Source organism: Rhinoderma darwinii, chromosome 2, assembly GCF_050947455.1.
Source record: "Rhinoderma darwinii isolate aRhiDar2 chromosome 2, aRhiDar2.hap1, whole genome shotgun sequence".
In the NCBI taxonomy this organism is placed as follows: domain Eukaryota; kingdom Metazoa; phylum Chordata; class Amphibia; order Anura; family Rhinodermatidae; genus Rhinoderma; species Rhinoderma darwinii.
The window spans coordinates 112,289,659-112,311,999 of NC_134688.1; the positions used below are offsets into that span (position 1 = coordinate 112,289,659).

A 22,341-nucleotide genomic window follows, 5' to 3' on the forward strand; every position below is an offset into this window, starting at 1 on the left:
TCTCCCGGGTATGGCGATGCCATATATGTGGACATAAACAGCTGTTTGGGCATGCTGTAGGGCTCAGATCGGTGGGAGCGCCATTTGGCTTTTGGAGCATGGAATTTGCTTGGTAATAGTTTTGTTTGGAGTATCACTGTTGTTTCCGTTTATAATGTGGGGCATATGTGAGCTCGGCAGAGTACATCGGGGCATAGTCAGGTGGTATAATAATAAGGTAAAAAATATAATAAAATTATCCATAGGTGTGTGTTACGCTGTGACACAATCCTTTCTGCACAGGCCGGTGTCGCACTGATAACTGGCGTCCTTCCTTATGCCCCTTTTGGTCCACACTCCGCACCTTTGAAGTTTGGGGAATTTTGCCGGGAAAGTGTTGTCCTGGTATAATATGGGCGCCCTCGCTTCCAGCAGATATATTTGGGCTCTCCCCTTCCTGGTTCCCTAATTTTAGTGCCTTCATACATCGCCTTTTGAAACAGAAGAAATGTTCCCCTCGGGCACAACTGCATATTTTTCTTTCCTGAATTATTGGAGCCTTAACTTATTTTATTTTTTCATAGACGTAGTGGTATGAGGGCAGTTTTTTTACGGGACGAGCTGTAGCTTTTATTGGTACCATATTGGGGTACATGCAACTTTTTGATCACTTGTTATCCTTTTTTGGGAGGCAAGGTGACAAAAAAACAGCAATTCTGCCATAGCTTGTTTTTTTATATACAGCGTTCACCGTATGTTATAAACTACATGTTACCTTTATTCTGCGGGTCAGTACGATTCCGGCGATACCAAATTTATAGAACTTTTTTATAACTTTTTGCACAATAAAATTACTTTTGGAAAGAGAATGTATTTCTTCTGCCGCGATGTTGTGAGAGCCATAACTTTTACATTTTTTCGTCGATGGTGCGGTGTGAGGGTTTGTTTTTTGCGAGACGAGGTATAGATTTTATAGGTACCGTTTTTGGATACATGCGACTTTTTGATCACTTTTTTTTTAAATTTTTGGAAGACGGTGACCAAAAAAACAGTAATTATGGCAGTGTTTTTGAGGTTTTTTTCTACGGCGTTCACTGCGCTGGATAAATAACATAATATTTTTATAGTTTAGGTCGTTACGGTCGCAGCGATACCAAATATGTATGGCTTTATTATTTTTTTCAATAATAAATGACTTGATAAGGGAAAAAGGGCGATTGTGTTTTGTGTTATTACTTGAAACTTTTATTGTATGTTTTACAACTTTTATTTTTACTTTTTTACACTTTTCTTTAGTCCCACTAGGGGACTTGAATGTCCAACTGTTTGTTTGATGTTCTAATACATTGCACTACCTATGTAGTGCAATGTATTGGAACTGTTAGTTGTTCACTGACAGCAAGCCGATCTGGCTCCGCCTCTGGGCGGGGCCTAATCAGCTTACGTAATGGCAGACAGGAGTCCATTGTTAGGGCTCCTGTTGCCATGGTAGCAGTCGCCAGCCTTGCCATCGCGTGGCAAGGCTGCCGATTTGCTACAAACCTCTAGGATGCAGCGATCACAATGGATCGCTGCATCGAAGGGGTTAATGCCAGGAATCGGAGCTAGCTCCGGTTCCTGCCGATAGATCGGGGTGTCCGCTGTAACATACAGCGGACACCCACTGCTAATGACGCCGACTCAGCTTCTGAGCCGGAAGCTGAGCCGGCGCCATCTTGCCGATGGTACCGGAAGCCTCCTGGGCCCCGCCGACGACGGGGCATAGGAGGATTCCGTTACAGGCTCATCGGGAGGTAAGTATTAGCCCTCCGATCGCCTTTGCAGCCACCGGCAACCCAGCGATCACGTTGCTGGGGTGCCGGTGGCTATAAACTCCTCACATGCTGCGATCTCTATTGAACGCAGCATGTGAGGGGTTAATCGGCCGGATCGGAGGCTAGTTCCGGTCCTGGCCGATACCTCAGGGTGACAGCTGTAACATACAGCTGTCACCCGGCGGTGATGTCGCTGGCTCAGCTCCTGAGCCAGCTTCATCTCCATGACGTACATTTACGTGAAAAGGCGGTAAGCCACCAGCTTTAATCACGTAAATGTACGTGATTGGGCGGGAAGGGGTTAAATAATGTTATGAGATAACTGGTGTCATTGGTGCGCAATAGTATCTGCAGATGCCAACAACTAAAAGGCCATACTGATAGACACATGTCACTTTCTAGCCACTGACCTAGATCAGCGAGCATAAAACCATGGAGCATGCAGCTTACGAATCACCTCAAAACTGAATGTGTTCAAAGAAACTCTCACTTAAAATAAGTGAAAAAACTAGCGAGGTAAGAATTACCAATCTGATCACATCAAGGCCATTGTTTATTATTTAGCCCAGAATATTAGTTAGGAAATACTACTTTTTGGTACTTCTAAAAACACACTGGAGTCAAATGCATTTATGCATGAAAAAGATAAATATGTAATGATTAAAGGGGTTTTCCGGGACATTTAAAAGACAGGCCTGCAGGCAATGAATATGATAAAATAACAAAATAATTAATACTCGCCTGGTAAATCCCCCGCTGCTGCTTCGGTGGTCTCTCCCGGTCTGTTTACTTCTACAGGAAGTGATGACATCCCATTCTAGCCGTGTAATCACTGCAGCCAATCACTGGCCCTTGCGGTGATGTGGACGGCCCATTACCACTGAGGCCAATAAGTGGCTTCAGCGGTCACAACGACAGAACGGGATGTCATCATTTCCTGTAAAAGTAAACAGACAGATGGAGATCACCGAAGCAGTAGTTCTAAGTGAGTATTACTTATTTTGTTACTTAATCACATGCTATGCATGCAGCCAGCCTTTTAAATGTCCTGGACAACCCTATCAATATTAAGCATAATAATATTTTTATCTTACTCCACCATTATGTAATGCCTATCTGCCAATATTGTCTTAATATTTACTATTTTATACTAGCATTAATTTTATAAAACTGCACATTCAAATGCTTCATCGGGAAAATGCTATGCACCATCTAATATCCTAATTTCACTCCAATATTCTCTTCTGTGTGTGCAACATTCTACAGCGATCTACAACTGGATAAAGCGGTCAGGTGAGATCATTTACACCTGACTCCTCATGTAACAAAATGGTTACTTCTGAGCTGTACTCAAGAATACCCTATAATGTTGTTCTACTTAAACAGAACGGAGTACAAAGTGTTAAGTGGCTAAAGTAAAACAACAATTGAGCCATGTAAGGCCCCAAGCACACGACAGTAATTTTGATCTGCAATTAAGGACCATAATTAAGGATCGAAATACTGATCCATTCATTTCAATGGCCATCGGGCACCTTCCCGTATAATTAAGGGAAGGTGTCAGGGCCATAGAAAGCATCCGTAAAAAAATAGGACATCCTATTTTTTGATTTTATGGACCGTGTACCTATACTTTATAATGGGAGCACAGCCCGCAAACGCGGCTGACTGTCTGCGGCCGGTTGTGCCCATAATCACGGACCGCGATTACGGCTACGGCCGTGTGCAGGGGACCTAAGCCTGGTATTAAATCAGAACGTACAGCTTCCCTCTCTCTGTCCATGATGGTTTCAAGCTCCTCAAAGTGCCTTAGTTTAATTTCCAGCTTCTTCATCTGGGTCTCCACTAGCAGAGCCACTAGAGACTTGATCTTGCGCTCTTCCACTGCTGCCAAGTGCTAATGAAAAAGAAATCATTACTGTGATGAGAAGGCAATGTGATATTTACAGTCTCATATAACATAACAGTTAACAGATATAATGTTGCAGGGTATATCACAGTATCAGTATGCAGCCAACTGTATGACCAGATATCGTACTCACCTTAGCCTTGACAGCAGCAGCCGCCAAAGCAGAAGCAGCAGCTGTAGACAGGTTGCCTTCTCCAATGTCTCTTTCTACCTTATTCTTGGCTTCAGTCTCTTCCTTATCTGTCTCTTCTGATCCTTCTTTACTGTCCAAAACTTTCTCCCCATCTGCTGCAATAGAAACAAAGTCATTTGAAAAGCAGACAAGCAGCCAGTTACTGTAGAGTTCTGAGAGGAGATTTCACACCGATCGTCATTTAGATTTCTTTAGTAATTAGTGTAAAATACTTTTCTCCGAAAACTGGAAAGAAAAAAAAGTGACTCATCGAATGCTAAAATAGGCCTCGTCAGCACTAAAACTACAAAAGAAATATAACCATGATAAATGTGTCCGCAACTTAAACAAGGAAAAGATTTTAACACTAATAAGTGTAAGTAAAATATTTCTTCTCCCTCATCAGCATAGGCATACAGAAGATAGGATGGCCTAATTTAACCTATTCAAGTGAGGACGGTCTCTTGTATGATTGTACTATCAAGTTTTATTCATACAAGGCAAAAGACCAAGAAACAAACTAGTCCAATTGAATAAGGCATTGAGAACCCACTTATGAAAAAAATAATTCCTTAGTGATGTTCCTGCCTATTCTAAAAGCAATAAGGTTGAGCCAATAAATGAGGGTTAACCCCTTAATGACCAGCATATTTTAAACCTTAATGACCAAGCCATTTTTTACGTTTTTCCATCGTCGCATTCCAAGAGCTATAACCTTTTTATTTTTGCATCGACATAGCTGTATAAGGTCTTGTTTTTTGCGGGACAAGTTGTATTTTTTAATAGCACCATTTTGGGGGACATATTATTTATTGATTAACTTTTATTAACTTTTATTTGGGGGGAAATAGAAAAAAATCTGAAATTTCGCCACTCTTTCACGTCTTAAATCTACGCCGTTTACCGTGTGATATAAATAACACAATAACTTTATTCAGCGGGTTGTTACGATTGCAACGATACCAAAATTATTTGTTTTTGTGTCTCCATATTTGAAGAGCCGTAACGTTTTTATTTTTTCGCCGATGCGGTTGTATGACTTGTAGTTTTTATTGGTACCATTTTGGAGTAGATGCGACTTTTTGATCACTTTTTATCAAATTTTTTTAAAGTCAGTATTCACAGAAAACAGCAATTTTTCCATAGTTTTTTATTACATTTTTTACGGCGTTCACCGTGCGGGTTAAATAATGTAATAGATTTATAGTCGGGGTCGTTACGGACGCGGCGATACCAAATATGTGTAACTTTTTAACTTTATTTTGTTTTTTTAATAGTAAAGCATTTTGTAAGGGGAAAAGCTGGGTTTTTCATTTTTTTTAAAATGAACTTTATTAAAAAAAATGTTCACTTTTTTACTAGTCCCACTAGGGGACTATAATATGCGATTCTCCGATCGCTATTGTAAAATACACTGCAATACTTTTGTATTGCAGTGTATTACTGCCTGTCCGTTTAACATTGACAGGCATCTGCTGGGTCATGCCTGCGGCATGATCTAGCAGGCATTCACTCCAGGCAGACCTGAGGGCCTTTATTAGACCCCCGGCTGCCATTGGAGACACAGACACTCGGCGATCGTATCGCCGCGTGTCGGTCGGGGAGAGAGGGAGCTCCCTCCCTCTCTCCAAAACCACTCAGATGCGGTGCACGCTATTGTGCACGCTATTGTGCACCGCATCTGAGGGGTTAAACGGGTGAGATCGATACTAATATCGATCTCACCCGGCAGAGCAGGGACGCCCCCAGCCCTCAGCTGCCTCTAGCAGCTGAGAGCAGGGAGATTTGACAGCTCCCTGCTCTGTTTACTTATTCCGATGCCGCGACGTAAAAAGTCTATGGCATCGGAATAAGGCCCGTTAGTGACCGACGTAAAAACACGATGGGCCGGTCACTAACGGGTTAACCTGTTTGTGCATCACGACGTACTATTGCGTCGTGGTTTGGGGGGTGATGTTTAGAGCGGGCTCACCAGCTGAGCCCGCTCCGTACACAGTGGGTGTCAGCAGTGTTTTACAGCTATCACCCGGGACTAACAGCCAAGAACAGCGATCGCGCTGTTCCTGGCCATTTTACCCCTTAGATGCTGCGATCAAGCCTGATCGTAGCATCTAAGACATTAGCCAGCCGCTATCAGCACCACTAGCGCTCGTCTGTTCAGTTTCCCAGCACGGCTCAGTGCCTGATGAAGGTCACTTAGACCGAAACGTTACACTCTGCCACTGGCATTAAAAACAAAATAAAAAATACCTTTGTTTCAAAATTGTTGTGCCGGATACTCTTTTATAGTTAGAGAGAGGGGAGCGCTCCCCTCTGACAGCTCATCACCACCCTGCGATGTGATCGGGGGAACCGATGGTTGTCATGGCAGCCCAGGGGCCTAATCAAGGCTGGTTCAAGTCCCCTAGGGGGACTGATGAAATGTGTAAAAAAAAAGTTTACGTCTTTAGTGTTAAAAAAGTTCAAAAATCCCCCATTTTCCCTCTGAAGTAATCTGAACTATTACAATATAGCATTATTTAACACGCACGGTGAACGCCGTAACATGAAAAAAAATATAAATGGTTCCAATAGAAACTACAGTTCGCCCCGCAAAAAATAAGCCGCAGGATATAAACCAATGCCGGATGTGCCTGGAAGCAGCTTACTCCCCCATACTCATTAAAATAAAAATGTACGGCTCTAAGACAGATGGTGGATCTTGGGCTACTGCAGTCTATAAGAGAATGTAGAAATTAGCCAAAGGCACTTCATGACTACTTATTTAGGGTTTCGATCTTAAAGAGGCTCTGTCACCACATTATAAGTGGCCTATCTTCTACGTAATGTGATCAGCACTGTAATGTAGATTGCAGCAGTGTTTTTTTATTTAGAAAAATGATCATTTTTGACTGAGTTATGGCCTATATTAGATTTAAGCTAATGAGTTTCTCAATGGACAACTGGGCGTGTTTTTACTTTTTGACAAAGTGGGCGTTGTACAGAGGAGTGCATGACGCTGACCAATCAGTGACCAATCAGCGTCATACACTTCTCTCAATTCATGTAATCAGCACATAGTGACAGCACTTAATGACAGCAAGCGTGATCTCGGAAGATTATGCTTGCTGTGCTGTAAATCCCACACAAACGTTACCGAAGTGTTGGGATTGTGAATAGACATTACGTCCTGGCTGGAGGTGATGTCTATTAACTCTCAAGACACTTCAGTAACGTTAACGTGTGAGTATGTGACTGCACATAGTGAACAACGGAGGATCACTATGTGCGGAGCACAAGAATGGAGAGAAGTTTATGACACTGACTGGTCACTGATTGGTCAGCTGAAGAAAGGAAGGTGATCACAGCACCGGAGAGAATATTTGATGTAATATGATGGGTGCAAGCCTTTACAGGAACCTGATCCAAGGTTCCACAAATGGAACACTGATTGGTCAGCGTCATACACTTCTCTCCACAATGGCCACTTGGTCAAAAAGTAAAAACACGTCCAGTTGGGCATTAAGAAACTCATGAGCATAAATCTAAAATAGGTCATAACTCCGTCAAAATTGATTGTTTTTCTAAATAAAAACCACTGCTGTAATCTACATTACAGCGCCGATCACATTATGTAGGAGATAGGCCACTTATAATCTGGTGACAGAGACTCTTTAAGCCAAGGGCAAAGCAAAGAATGAACACTCAAGAAAATGAAAAGCAATAAAGCACTACCCAGGTATTATAATTATAATCTGAAGACCATAACGGCATTTTCTCCTTAGAATGGAGACAGACTATGACGCGCGTACACACATCCTTTTCACCTGAAAGTGCCAACATAACAGGTGTTAATTCTTCATCCCTACTCTACAGTAAAACCATTTCAATATCATAAGTGTATCAGAGTATTTCTCTTCCAAGCTGCAAACGCCTACCGATATCTACATCACTCTTGTCAGAGTCTTTGTCTGTGTCGACATCTTTGTTCTTATCGTCTTCTTTCTTTGTAGCATCAATCACACGTTCTTTCGTGTCATCCTCTGGGACCGACTCACTGGGAGAATCCTTAGGGTTAAAGTAGGAATAGGGATTAAAATATGGCCAATTTAATAAAAACAGGTCTATATTTAAAAGGGAATCTGTCCCCAGCACCGATCAGTGTTTCTTAAGACATCTAATAGATGGCAATGTCTTTAGAGAATCCAATGGTCACTGTATTTTAAAAGGGTCTGTCCTGGTGAGTTATTAACGTATCCCCCTCATTGGACTTTAGCAGGGCTGTCATCTCGGTATTGTGGTCATTGTTGATCTGGACATGAACTGGAGTAGCTTGGATTTTGACAGCCAGTTGTGGAACCACTTCCACAAAGTTACGTTTAGTAAGCTTATTATTACAACTGTCCCATCAAGTGAAAGGCAGCTCCAACTTACTGTCAGTGGCGCGGCATCATTCAAGTTATGCCCATCCTCAAATCAGATGACTACTGAATATTAGTTATAGAAAAAAAACGATTTGACATATAGTAAGTTATTATCACTGTGGCACTGCAGTATTGACTGTGTCGTATAGGATTGTACCTTTGGCTCTTTTTTTTCTTCCGTAGGCTGTGGTTCAGGAGGGGGCTCTTCGGTACTATTCTCCTCTGAAAAAAAAACTTTAAGATCAGTGCTGGGAATTAAATTATATTTACAAAACTACATGCAATACAAATATTTATTTCCCGAAGACCTACTTATGAAATAACTAGATTCTGTCTCCCTATTCTAGTTTTACCCACTAAACAATGTGGCTTAAAGTGTAGCTAAACGTTTGACAAACTTCTGGCATGTCATAGTGACACGTCAGAAGTTTGGATTGGTGGGGTCCAAGCACTGAGACCCCCACCAATTGCTAGAACGAAGCAGCAGAAGTGTTCGTGTGAGCGCTCAGCTGCTTCGTGTCTGTTCGGCTTTTTCCGGAAATAAATGTATCGTGTACGGACTCAATAGAAAGTCTATAAAGCCTGTACTCCGATACATCGGCATTCCGGAAAAAGCAGAACAGACAGGAAGCGGCTGAGCGCTCACACGAGCGCTTCAGCTGCTTCATTCTAGAGATTGGTGGGGTCTCCGTGCTCGGACCCCTACCAATCCAAACTTCTGACGTGTTGTTATGACATGTCAGAAGTTTGTCAAACGTTTAGCTACACTTTAAAGAGTGGAGCAACATCCCACAGAGAATTTTAAATCCCAGCACGGTTACCATACACATGGCATTGGCAGGACACACTTGCCATTTATGTGAGCCTGGAATCTGTCATGGCACTGCAGACACAAGTTGTCATCATGTGGTGACAGTGAAGGAGTTGGAGCTTCCATCTGCTTGTATTAGCTGGGCATTTAAATGTAGAGAACTTACTGTTGTAATGGCAGATATTAAATATATTATATTCCACACCGATATAAAAATGAAATGGCTGTGGGCTGCCTGGTGGCTCGCTGTTGTGTAGCTGCCCCCTGGAGCATAATTTTAAGGGAGTGTATGTTACAATCTGTGGCAAAAGTGAGGGAACGCAAAGGTGTACATATCATTCGTGAAACCTATGCAGTTGCTCAGGTGCTCTGTAGACAAGGGGAGCCAGTGACAATTTTTAAGGAAAAACAAATATCCCTCCCTACTGTCTATTAGGTTGCATGCAAGGGAGGGTGCTGATGGTTCCATGGCTATAAATTTCTACTGGTGGACTGACACACTGGTGAGGGATTTTCTGGAGAACCATCAATGAGGAGTACTGACTAGCACCCCGTTCTCATCAAAATAGCAGTTGGAAAACAAGGGGCGCACATACTGTTTTTGCACAGAGACCCTCTGCTTTCTGTGTCCGCTCCTGAGTGAAAAAGTACACGGGTCAGTGTTTGCGTCTGTCACAAGTATCGGAAACAATTCTCTTTTTAACAGTAAAGACAACAAAACTCACCTAGCCGGTCATTTTCATCACAGATTGTACCAGCAATACCACTGCTCTCAAGTCCATAACTGGGGTCAGCTTTACCCGTCATTTTGGCGGCATCTTCCACTTTGCGAACATGAGCTTCCACCAATGCTGTTGGAACTTCTTCCTTCATTTTGGAGAACTCATCTGTTAGGAGTTAGAAGAACCCATAGTAATATATTTAGTCCATCTAAAATAACTATCAAAAACGGTCACCAGAACCTACTATCAAATTACTGTCATCACAACTTACCCAGAGCGGATTTGGCAGCAGCAGATGCCACACGAGGGTCCACCACAGATGCTAGGAAAGCTACTGTGCTCATTACTGGGTTACCAGATTGGCTAAATGGTATAGGCTGATAGGCCAGTGGTCCAAGCGAGGCTTCCGAGTCTTCCAAATAAGGGTCCTCGATAGGCAGCCGCAGGAAGTGTAAAATACATTCATCTTGAGTGCGACTGCCAACGTGTTCAGACACCTTGTTCCAGTCATCCTTGTACATTTCTAGAGCCTAAAAGTAATTATTTAAAAGTCCAGACTTATAGAACACAATAAAGACACACTGCTTTATACGATGACTGACTTTTCTGCTATAAATTACCTCGAGAAGTAGCAACGTCTCTTGCTCTGTCCAATCCCTCGTGGCACTTGCAGCAGATTTACTCTGTGAAAATACAAAGAAAACGATCTTATATGAATACACGACGACGCTGGCAAAATTATTAAACTTGAGAATGTAAAACAGTGGGGGAAAAGGTGAAATAACTTTGTACATAATTGTCATAATGAGTGGTATGTTGCATGTTCTTTGTGTGCCTGCTATAAATGTATTACCTGAAAATGGAAGATGACAACATTATATGAAATATATATATATATAATAGGATAAACTAAAGCTTACATTTCCATTTTAGGAGCTAAAAGTCAACAAGAATGTTACACCACTGAAAGGTCACAGCAATCGAAAACGTGAAGAGTCATAAGCCCCACAATGCTCTGACTCTCCAGCTTAAACCCGGCTCAATGCTGCCCCCTTGGCTTGATCAATGGCTCTAGCCGCGCCATCATTCGTTTCTTCAGGGAAAGGGAACGCTACGTGACTGTGTGAGATTTTACTGAAGAAACAAGTGACAGCGCACGCAAGAGAGGTCAATCAAGCCAATGAGGCGGCATTGGTTTAGGTGCCAGACCCGTGTATGTAGTGTATTTCTATGAACGGCGGCTGTCGCCCCTAATGAAACAGGTCTCCTCATCCTTCATAAGCCTTGCGGGGAACAATAGGGTGTGCTGGTCTCTGCGCGGCTTTAACTTTTTTGGGTGGACGGTGTGAGCAGATCTTCTTACACATGAATTCCATCCTCAGCCCCTCACGGAGAAGGCTTACTGCAGATCACTGGAAGGCCTGTGCTCGGCTCAAAGTCACCTCATATGCACCACAGATGGATGATTTCGAAAAGAAGATCAGGAACAAGGGTAACACTAAAATCGGAGTTTCATTAACTAATTAATTGGTTTATGCCACATACATGGTAACAGTTTGTTTTATTTGACTTTCATGTATTTCATGGCACACGGAGTTGTTGTTTTTTTTTTTTTTAAATCGGCACGCCGTACAAAAGAGTCTATGTATTTATGCAATAGAGACAGTTTTACCTTGCAGAACCATGGCTACTTACCTTGGAAGTTGTATTCTTCTTGCTGTACATATCCGTTCTCAGCCCAAAATTTTGTAGGTCAGTTGGTTTTTCTTTAATTTTGTCAGGGAAATTCAGCATCTGTTGTGAAGCAGGGGTCTGGAGGAGAAAGGAAAGGCATAGTAGAACGTAGGGGTAGAAGTAAAATAAAATTGCATAAATACCATGAAATATTTAAATGGGAATATACCCTTTTGGAAAGCATGACTGGGTGTGCTTCTCTATAAAGGTATACCTGTTCGTTTTGCCTCCAACTTGTAGTGGCAATATAGCAAATAAATTAAAATAATGACATTTCCAAGAAGGGTTTTCACACAAATCAATTCAATTGGATGTGACATCACAAAAGGAGATCACCTGTGGTGTTTTGGGTTGTAGTGGTACCAGCCCCGATGGGGTATCAGCTAAAACATGAAAATGAGAAGTAGGTGGTGGTCCCATGGGTGTAGGGCGGCTCTCCGCATCAACCTGATAGTTGATTAGACCCCATTGTTCCAGGAAGGCATGAACCCTGCAACAACCACAAATAGCTTGGATATCCATAAACATTAATGTCTGAACTACCAAGAGCCAGACAATGGTTTTACATGCCCTTCAGCTATAGTTCCCATGTCACTCGCACCTCATAATAGCACAGACGTCCCCTGCCAGGTTGCGACGGCACGCTGTTGAAGTGAGGTATTCCTGAGGGTTGAGTCGATAGGTGTCAATCATAAAGTTTCGATATGCTAGATATCTAGTGAAAAGAAAATACAATTTCTCAATGTATAATTGTTGAGTTTATTACATGAATTTTTTTTTAAATCAATTCAAGTTTATTAACATTACACAATACTGGAAATCCAGCACATCATATCCATGACGTCGTACATAATATCATACATGTGTACAGGAATTCCATAAACAGAAGGAGCAAACCTTAATGGATTTCTGGTAAGCAGAAGCTCATATTACAGGCTACAATTATTACAGTTGGGTCAAGAGAAAAAGTTGAAAATTTGGTAGCACTCACATCTCCGGTGTTTTAGACTTGTTCTTCCCATTGAAAAACTCAGGTAGTGCTCTTCGCTCAATGGCATGTACACTGCAAAAGAAATGGCACAAGGCAACATAAAATACAGAAATTGAAACAATAGTGTGGGCCGTCTAATACATAACAATAACTAAATTGATTCTTTGAGGAAATATTTTTTACCTATTATAATCAAACCATGCAGCATAGCTGGGGATGATAATGTGGTGCGTTTGTTCGGTGACATTATCCTCATGAAGGTCGGACGTCTTCACTTGTTCACATTTGATCACTGTAGAGTTCTCTTCCTCTTCCTAGGAGGAAACAATTTAGCAGGGTTTACACTGTGCTGCTTGCTGTAGTTTCTGCCAAAACCAAGAGTGGACCCAAAACAGGTTTTGGCTGGGAAAAAAAAAATCAAAAACGGCAATGTATGAAGGAGCCCTTATATTGAACATCATAAAACCTGCGAGTAAAGCCAAATGTTGTGAGAATCAAGTTGAGGTAGTTGTATTTTGTTTATTTTTCTAAAATGTTATTCTATGGGAGTATAAATTGTAAATGCCACAAACCTAATGTAAACCTTGAGAGTTTGTACACAAGCCAAAGGGAAGAAACTGCATCCCATTTAGGGGGAGTTCACATGGCGTTTTTTCGTCTGGCAGAAAAAAATTGCCTCAAAATCCTGTCAGGAATTTTGAAATGCCAGTTTTTTTCCCGCATTTTTAGCACTATGAACGTAATGTGAAAAATGCAGGCAAGAACTGCAGCAAAAAACGCTCCAAACAAGCGTGCAGGTTTTCTCTGTCTCCCATTGATTTCAGAGGTCAGTGGCGGAACCCGCTCAAAGAGCACTCCGCTACTTCTTCCTGCGAGCAGCCACATGCCTCTAGAGGGCGATTTGGGGCTTTTCTTGGCGCAGATTCTGACGTGGTTAGCATGTCAAAATCAGTGCCAAAAAATGCAGAACTTTGGAGTTATTGAGTCAGCAGTGCGTTGGCGACTTTTATGCATTATGCGCCTCAGAACTCGGTGACCTCACTCTGTGGCTGAGTTGGTGTAGTTCCTAAACGCTTCCACTTTGCAACAATACCACTCACAGGTGATTGTGGAATATCTAAGGCTTCGTTTACTTCGGCGTCAGGACTTCGCTCATGGGTTCTGTATGAGCTTTCCATCAGGGGAACCCATGAACGGAATCCAAACTGAAACCATAGGTTTGTGTTTGCATCACCATTGGTTTCAATGGTGACGGATCCGGTGCAAGTGGTTTCCGTTTGTCACTGTTGTGTAAGGGTTCCGTCGTTTTGAAGGAATCAATACCGTAATCGACTGCGCTATTCGTTCCGTCAAAACAACAGAACCCTTACATAAGTGTGATGAAGACTGGTGTGAGGGCTTATTTTTTGCGGGAGGAGTTGTAGTTTCTATTGCCACCATTTAAAGTACCATATAATGTACTGGGGAACAAAAAAAAAATTCTTTGTGGGCTGGAATTGGAAAAAAATGCAATTCCTCCATTGTTTTTTGGGTTTAGCTTTTACGGCTTTCACCGTGCGGTAAAAAAAGACAGCTTAAATTTTTTTGGCGGCTAAATACGATTACGGTGATACCAAATTTCTATGTTTATTTTATATTTTACTACGTTTACAAAGAAAAAACTATATGTTAAAAAAAAAATTGTTTTTGTGTCACCACATTCTGAGAGCCATAACTTTTATTTTTTGGTCAATTGAGCGGCTTATTTTTGCAGGACGAGCTGTAGTTTTTATTGGTACCATTTCTTGGTACATACGATTTTTTGATCACTTTTTATTTAATATTTTTTAGCGCTAAGGTGACCAAAAAAACAACAATTCTGGTGTTTTATAGTGTTCGTTTTTTTACGCCGTTCACCGTGCGAGTTAAATAATGGTATATTGTAGTAGTTCGAACTTTTATGGACGCAGCGAGACCAATTTTGCTTATTTTTTACATTGTGCTTGGGAAAAATGTGAAAAGGTTTTTAGTTTTTTTTTAACATTTTTTTTTTCCCATCTTGAAAAATGTATTTTACTTCTTTTTACACTTTTTATCAGTCCCACTAGAGGACATGAACCAGTGATCGTTATATCGCTGGTACAATACGCTGCAATACTAATGTATTGCAGCATAATGTCAGAGGCAGGGCTTAGCAGAGGCAGAACTGGGGCCTTCATTAGGCACCGGGGTGCCATGACAATTATCAGCACCCTGCGAACACATCGCTGGGGGGAGGTGATGGCCGCCCCCCGCATTGTAACGTTTTAAATGCAGCAGTCGCTATTGAACGCTGCATTTAACTAGTTAAACTGTTAGAGCAGCGTGTCAGCTGTGACATACAGCGAATGGAGCAGGCTTAGGGTATGTTGACACGGCAACGCAAAATACGTCTGAAATTACGGAGCTGCTTTCAGACGAAACCAGCTCCTGAATTTCAGACGTTTTTACAAGTGCATGCGTTTTTCGCGGCGTCCATTACGGACGTAATTGGAGGTGTTTTTCAATGGAGTCAATGAAAAACGGCTCCAATTACGTCCCAAGAAGTGTCCTGCACTTCTTTGAGGCGGGCGTAATTTTACGCGCCGTCTTTTGACAGCGACGCGTAAAATTACAGCTCGCCTGCACATAACATCGTAAGACCCATTGCAAGCAATGGGCAGATGTTTGCCGACGTATTGGAGCCGTCTTTTCAGGCGTAATTCGAGGCGTAAAACGCCTCCATTATGTCTGAAAATAGGTTGTGTGCACATACCCTTAACACGTGAACCCGCTACAAACTTCACGTACAGTTTCGTCATGGGTCGGGAAAAGGTTAAAGGGAATGTGTCATCATATAATGAATGACCTTTTGTTTAAATCAAGCTTTTAGGTTATTGGGGTTTGCCAACCCTTTTGGATTTTCTGCGTCTTTCCTGCACAAGAGAAGATCTCCGTGCAGACAAGACTCCCACAAAGCCTGCAGTCGGTACAGCAGCATTTGTTAACGGAGTTGTCCAGTTTAGCAAATTAATGTTATTCTTTGTATAATTAAAAGTTATACAACCTTCCAATATATTTTCTGTAATAATTGTCCGGGCTCGGGGCAGTTTTTCACGCTGATGACCTATCCACACAATAGGTCATCAGTATATGATTGCGTGTGTGTCTGACATCTGGACCCCAAACCAATCAGCTGTTGCAGCTGTCTCCGGGCGCCAGAAGCTATGCAGTGGTTGGTGCTGGAAGCAGAAGTCTCTGGTCACAGTATAGCAGCCGTGCTGCAGCTCTACTCCTATCCAAATTAATAGAAGAAGAGCTGCAGTAACCCAGCACGGCCGCTACACAGTGAGCCATCTGTTTCCGGCACTATCTGCTGCATAGCTTCCGGGGGCCCGTGGACAGACGGAAGAGCTGATCGGTGCAGGGTTCGGGTGTCAGACCCCCACAGATCACGTATTGATAACCTATCCTGTGGATAGGTCATCAGAATGAAGAACCGCTCCCTGCCCGGACAACCCCTTTAAACATATTTTTTTGACACATTTTTGGCGATTTTTTTTTTTACACATTTTTAATTATCTAGATTAAAAATTAATCCTAAAATCTTGCCACTGATCCTCACAATAGGCTAACACTTCCTGTTCTGTAGAGATCACTTCTCAGCAGTCATCTCATTATCATCACAGCCTGGATTACAATGTCAGGTATCACCTCTATATAGATAACACAGGATCCACCATTTATAATAGACCGGATGACAGGTAACACCTCTATATAGATAACACAGGATCCACCATTTATAATAGAATGGTTGACAGGCAACACTTCTATATAGATAACACAGGATCCACCATTTATAATAGACTGGGTGACAGGTAACACCTCTATATAGATAATACAGGATCCAAAATTTATAATAGACTGGATGACCGGTAACACCTCTATATAGATAACACAGGATCTACCATTTATAATAGACTGGATGACCGGTAACACCTCTATATAGATAACACAGGATCTACCATTTATAATAGACTGGATGACCGGTAACACCTCTATATAGATAACACAGGATCCACCATTTATAATAGACCGGATGACGGGGAACACCTCTATATAGATAACACAGGATCCACCATTTATAATAGACTGGATGACAGGTAACACCTCTATATAGATAATACAGGATCCACCATTTATAATAGACCGGATGACAGGTAACACCTCTATATAGGTAACACAGGATCCACCATTTATAATAGACTGGATGACGGGGAACACCTCTATATAGATAACACAGGATCCACCATTTATAATAGACTGGATGACAGGTAACACCTCTATGTAGATAACACAGGATCCACCATTTATAATAGCCTGGATGACCGGTAACACCTCTATATAGATAACACAGGATCCACCATTTATAATAGACAGGATGACAGGTAACAACTCTATATAGGTAACACAGGATCCACTATTTATAATAGAATGGTTGACAGGCAACACTTCTATATAGATAACACAGGATCCACCATTTATAATAGACTGGATGACAGGCAACACCTCTATATAGATAACACAGGATCCACCATTTATAATAGACCGGATGACAGATAACACCTCTATGTAGATAACACAGGATCCACCATTTCTTTTTTTTTTTTTTAATCAGTTCAATTTTATTAAAAAAACTTCACATTATTACAGGTCATTGTACGTTCTCATACAGTGTATAAGCAAATTTCAACAGACCCAATTATTTACATCCAACCAAACATTCCCTTCCCCCCAACTCCCCCTTGTATCCCCCCAGCCGGTCTACTCAGTACCACTTTTCCAATCCTCTCTCCTTCTCTTCCCCTTTTCCATTCCCCATTTTACACCTGCTCTCTGTATGCACCCCCCCCCCGTCAGTGGCCCTATACCTGCACTTGTTGCCTTAGTGTCATTAGCTCCACAGAAGCATACCCAGATTGATCAATCCACCTAGCCCATTGTTTGTCAAACTTGACCCTGGACCCCCTCTTGGAGTATATCCTATATTCCATCAGAACCTGTGAGTTAAGTGCCCCTATGATTTCTTGTTTTGATGGTGGCTCCGCATCCAGCCAGTGTTTTGCTATTCCTTTCCTAACTTGATACAGTATTTTAGCAATTGCCAACCCTGACATCCTATCTCCCACCAAATCTCCAACATACCCTAGCAGCATTACCACAGGATCCCATGGGATCTGTACCTCAAACACTCTCCCCACTAGTTCCAATATTTCCGTCCACAGACTCCCCAATCTCCCGCATGTCCAAAACATATGAAGGATGTCTGCTTTTTCTTCCGGGCACCTAGGGCACTTGGCATCCGCTCTTAATCCCATTTGTTTCAGCACCCACGGGGTCCTATACACCCTATGTATCAGAAACAACTGCGATCTTCGTTGTGCTACATTAATGGACAAAGTACATGTTGCTGCCAATACCGCCTCCCAGTGGTCTGTTGTAATAGGACCCACATCCCTCTCCCATACAGCTTTCACTGGTGCCATAGGATCCCCCAGATGTTCCACCAATAACCTGCGATAAACCAATGAAATTAATCCTTTTGACGTTACTGCTTTTGCAATATGCTCCAACACCCCCGCGGCATGCATCGTCAGGTCCATACTGACCGCTTGTGTCTGCACAGCGTGCCGAATCTGCAGGTACTGATAGAACATGCGGGAGTCCAGTTGAAACTCCTCCCTCATTTGCTGAAAAGATTTAAGTATGCCTCCCTCGTACAACTGACTCAATCGTATTATGCCTCGCTGCTCCCACCCCTGCATCCCTTCCAATTTACCCAATTCCCCCAAGTAAGCATTCCTCCAGAGTGGTGTATATTTAGTGCACTCTCCTATCCCCAGCAATTGTTTGCACTGCCACCACACCTTGTGTATGAGCAGCAGAGTGGGTCTGGTACTCGCCATCTGTTTATAGCTGTGCGCTTCCAGTCCTGCCACCGGGTTCTCCCCCCCCCCCCCAGATATGATAGGATGCGCGCACTGGACCTCCATGTCTCTTCCTGCTCCCACCCCCAGAAATGTTGACATTGGGCAGCTAAATAATACACCCAAGCATTGGGCACAGCCAGGCCCCCCTCCTCCTTTGGCAGCTGTAATTTCTCCAGTTTAATCCTAGGTACCCCCTTCTTCCATACTAGGTCCCTAAAAAGGTTATGCAATCTCCTGAACCAATATTTGGGGATCCATACCGGTGAGTTATGTAGGACATACAGCACCTGGGGCATAAGGATCATTTTAATCAAATTCGTCCTACCCAGAGCCGATAGCGGTAACTTATTCCACGCCTCTACTTTGGCTTTTATCGTTGTTAACAGTGGCATTACATTAAGGGACATATAATCCTGTGCTTTCGCCGTCACCCTCACCCCCAAATACTTAAACTCCGTAACCACAGGTATCTCCACCTCCTCTTCCCCATTCTGGATAACCCCCGGGTCCATGAGCATTAGAGCCGATTTTGACCAATTAATGAGTAGTCCTGAATATTTCCCAAACCGCTTAATTAGGGCCATCACTAACGGTAGTGTGCGCTCGGTATCCGCCATGAATAACAGCATATCGTCTGCGTATAGTGCAATTCGTTCCTCCACCCCCCATATCTCAACCCCTGAATATGTTCATGTTGTCTCACTGCACACGCCAAGGGTTCCACCGCCAACGCGAACAACAATGGAGATAATGGACATCCCTGACGCGTTCCCCGCTCCAGCGCAAACCGATCCGATAGCACCCCATTCACCCTTATCTTTGCTGTCGGGGCTACATACAACAACTTTACCCATTTTATATAATTAGGGCCAAATCCCATTTTTTCCAGAACTGACCACAGATATTTCCATTCCACGCAATCAAATGCTTTAGCCGCATCTAAGGACATAATGGCTCTCCCCCCACAATTATCCGGCAGAACTTGTAAATTCAAGAACAGCCGTCTCAGATTCACCGCCGTCGATTTGGATGGCATAAAGCCGGCCTGATCTCCATGTACCACCCCAGCCACTACTTTAGCTAGTCGAAGCGCCAATACTTTCGCCATGATTTTAATATCCGCCGTCAGCAGTGAAACTGGTCTATAAGATCCCGGGAGCTCCCCTCTTTAGGCAGAACTACTATAGTCGCTTCATACATTGTTTCCGGAAGCCGCCCCCTATCAAAGCTATCTAAAAGAGTGGCCAATAACTGCGGTGCAAGCTCCTCCCCATATTCCTTAAAAACTTCCACCGGAAGACCATCCGGCCCCGGCGCCTTTTCACTGGCTAGTATCCCTATAGCCGCCTGGAGTTCCTCCAGAGATATGGGCTCCTCCAATGTCCCTCTCTCCTCCCCTCCCAACCTTGGAAGTTCTATCTCCCCTATATACTCTTCCAGCTGCTGAGGTGTGTGCTCTGCCCTAGAGGCATACAAATCCGAGTAGAACTGCTGAAACACTTTCAAAATCTGTCCTGTATCAGTCTCCAACTTCCCCCCCTCCCCTTTAATAGTGTGTATGTAATTATTCTCCCTCTGAGCCTGCGCCATCCTTGCCAACAGCCGTCCAGTGGTTTCCCCCTCCTCATAATATTGGCGTTTTAAAAACATCCTTTTGTTATCTGCCCTCTCCAACTGATGCTGTTTTAACAACCGCTGCGCCTCCACCCAATGCTTTAATGTGTCTGGTGTGTTATCTATTATATGTAGCCTTTCTGTCTCCGTTACCCTTTCCAACAGCGCTTCTCCTAATTGTCTAGACCGTGTTTTTACTGCTGAAATGTGCTGGATGAACACCCCTCTCAGCCACGCCTTCATCGCGTCCCACAGTATCTCTTGCGGTACCGTTCCTGAGTTGAACTGAAAGTATTCCTTTATGAGATCTAAAATTTGTTTATTATCTATCAGCTTCAGCCAAAAGGCATTGAGTTTCCAGCACCCTTGCCCCCGCCCTGTCCTCCCCTCCGTCTCTACCTTCATTAACAAAGGAGAATGGTCCGATAACGCTCTTTGCAAGTATTCTATCTGGGCTACAAATGGTACCGCTGCCGGTGAGCACAAGATTAGGTCTATCCTGGATAAAGACTGATATGTGGAAGACGCACAAGAATACTGAAAGCTATTTGGATGTTTATCCCTCCATATGTCCCGCCAACCCATTTCAGCAACCAGATGGCCAAACGCTGTTACACCTCCCCCTGTCATGCCGAATTTATCCATATTGGTATTCAATACTGCGTTAAAATCCCCCATCACTAGTAACGGCACCTCCGGGTACCTAGCCAGTTCCTCCACCACTTTCTTGATACATCCGCTAGAAAATGGAGGGGGGACATACAACACCACCAACACACAATCCCAATGATACATCGTACAGTGTACCCCCACATACCGCCCCTCCCCATCCTGGAAGGAGTCGTGACATACAAATGGCACTGCCCTATGTATGAGAAGACTCACCCCCCTTGAATATGTAGTATGGTAAGAATGAAAATTATGGCCTACCCAGGCCCTATGCATCATGGAAACTGAATCCCTAGTCATATGTGTCTCCTGTAATCCTATCACCCTCGACTCCTGTTTCCTAATAAAATCAAATACCGCCTGTCGTTTTCTGGCTTCCCGCAGGCCCCGTACATTCCAGGACAAACAATTAAGTGATCCCATCATCCCTCAACATATCCCAACACATCCTATCCTGTTCTCGTAATTTTACATATCCGACCGGCTGGGTCCTCTTTCCCTCCCTCCCCTCCCCCCCCCTGCAACCTCCCCCGTAAACCTACCCCTTTCCAAGGGTTGGGGCGACAGAACGTATCTGCCATTACCCATAACAAGCGTCGGCAGGTCAACTCCGCCCACCGTACATTCAACAATACCATAACTCGTTATGAACTTTTCCCGCGTAACTGACCATCCCTCCCGCTGCCATTTTCTTGCAAATAAACTACCATCCCTTCAGCATATTGGTACCCCTCAATGTCCATAAACACATTCCTCCTCTTCCGGTCTTCCGCGTTCACCGCAACCATGCCCTCCAACTCCAAGTCCAAACATGACCCGAAACCCTCAATGCCATATCTTGCAATTTTTTCTACGACACCTGGTTCAGTCCCGCAACCCCATCCTCCTTTTGTCAGCCGGTCTGTTCCGGATCAACGCCGTCCCTCTGCCGGTCTCAGCTGACTTTCATGGCTATCCAACCATCTAACCGCTTCTCTCGGTGTCTCGAAAAAGGAAGTTGTGCCCAGCGCCACCACTCTCAAACGGGCAGGATACATCATTGAATATTGCACTTGTAACGCCCTTAGGCGTCTCTTTATATCCATAAACTGTGATCTTTTCCGTTGTACTTCCATAGAGAAATCCGGGAAGAAGGACACTTTCACCCCATTAAAGGAGATGTCTTGACGTTCTCTAGCTTTCCTCAGGATCTTGTCTCTATCTTTATAATGTAGAATCTTTATCAGCACCGGTCTCGGCGGCCTTCCCGGAGGGCCAGGTCTGGTCGGCACCCTGTGCGCTCTCTCCAAGGCAAATAAAGGGGTCAATTCCTCTCTGCCAAATGTGTCTATCAGCCACTTTTCAAAGAAGTCATCCGGATTCGTTCCCTCCACTCTTTCCGGAACCCCCACAAGGCGCACGTTATTTCGTCTCAGCCGATTTTCCATATCGTCTGTCTTAGCCAGCAATGTCGCCACTGCCTGCGAGTGTGCCTGTACATCCTGCTTTATGTGAGGAATCGCATCCTCCATGTCTGAGACTCTCCCTTCCACGGCA

The 22,341-nt window shown here is 43.4% G+C and overlaps 1 protein-coding gene across 6 annotated transcripts in view; it reads right to left on the minus strand.

Moving 5' to 3' along the window:
* The window catches only part of SMARCC2 (SWI/SNF related BAF chromatin remodeling complex subunit C2), a 151,302-nt gene that overhangs the window by 55,304 nt on the left and 73,657 nt on the right, over positions 1-22,341 (minus strand). For 4 of the 6 annotated variants that reach the window (XM_075852147.1, XM_075852145.1, XM_075852142.1 and 1 more), the window contains exons 14-26: positions 12,719-12,849; positions 12,536-12,607; positions 12,146-12,259; positions 11,881-12,034; positions 11,506-11,622; positions 10,431-10,493; positions 10,082-10,340; positions 9,814-9,975; positions 9,685-9,723; positions 8,435-8,499; positions 7,792-7,921; positions 3,836-3,990; positions 3,556-3,690 (exon numbers count right to left, since the gene is read on the minus strand). In XM_075852147.1, coding sequence (XP_075708262.1) covers positions 3,556-3,690; positions 3,836-3,990; positions 7,792-7,921; positions 8,435-8,499; positions 9,685-9,723; positions 9,814-9,975; positions 10,082-10,340; positions 10,431-10,493; positions 11,506-11,622; positions 11,881-12,034; positions 12,146-12,259; positions 12,536-12,607; positions 12,719-12,849 — 1,596 coding nt within the window. The remainder of the gene's footprint in view (positions 1-3,555; positions 3,691-3,835; positions 3,991-7,791; positions 7,922-8,434; positions 8,500-9,684; positions 9,724-9,813; positions 9,976-10,081; positions 10,341-10,430; positions 10,494-11,505; positions 11,623-11,880; positions 12,035-12,145; positions 12,260-12,535; positions 12,608-12,718; positions 12,850-22,341) is intronic. The other 2 variants (XM_075852143.1, XM_075852144.1) reach the window with 2 other exon arrangements.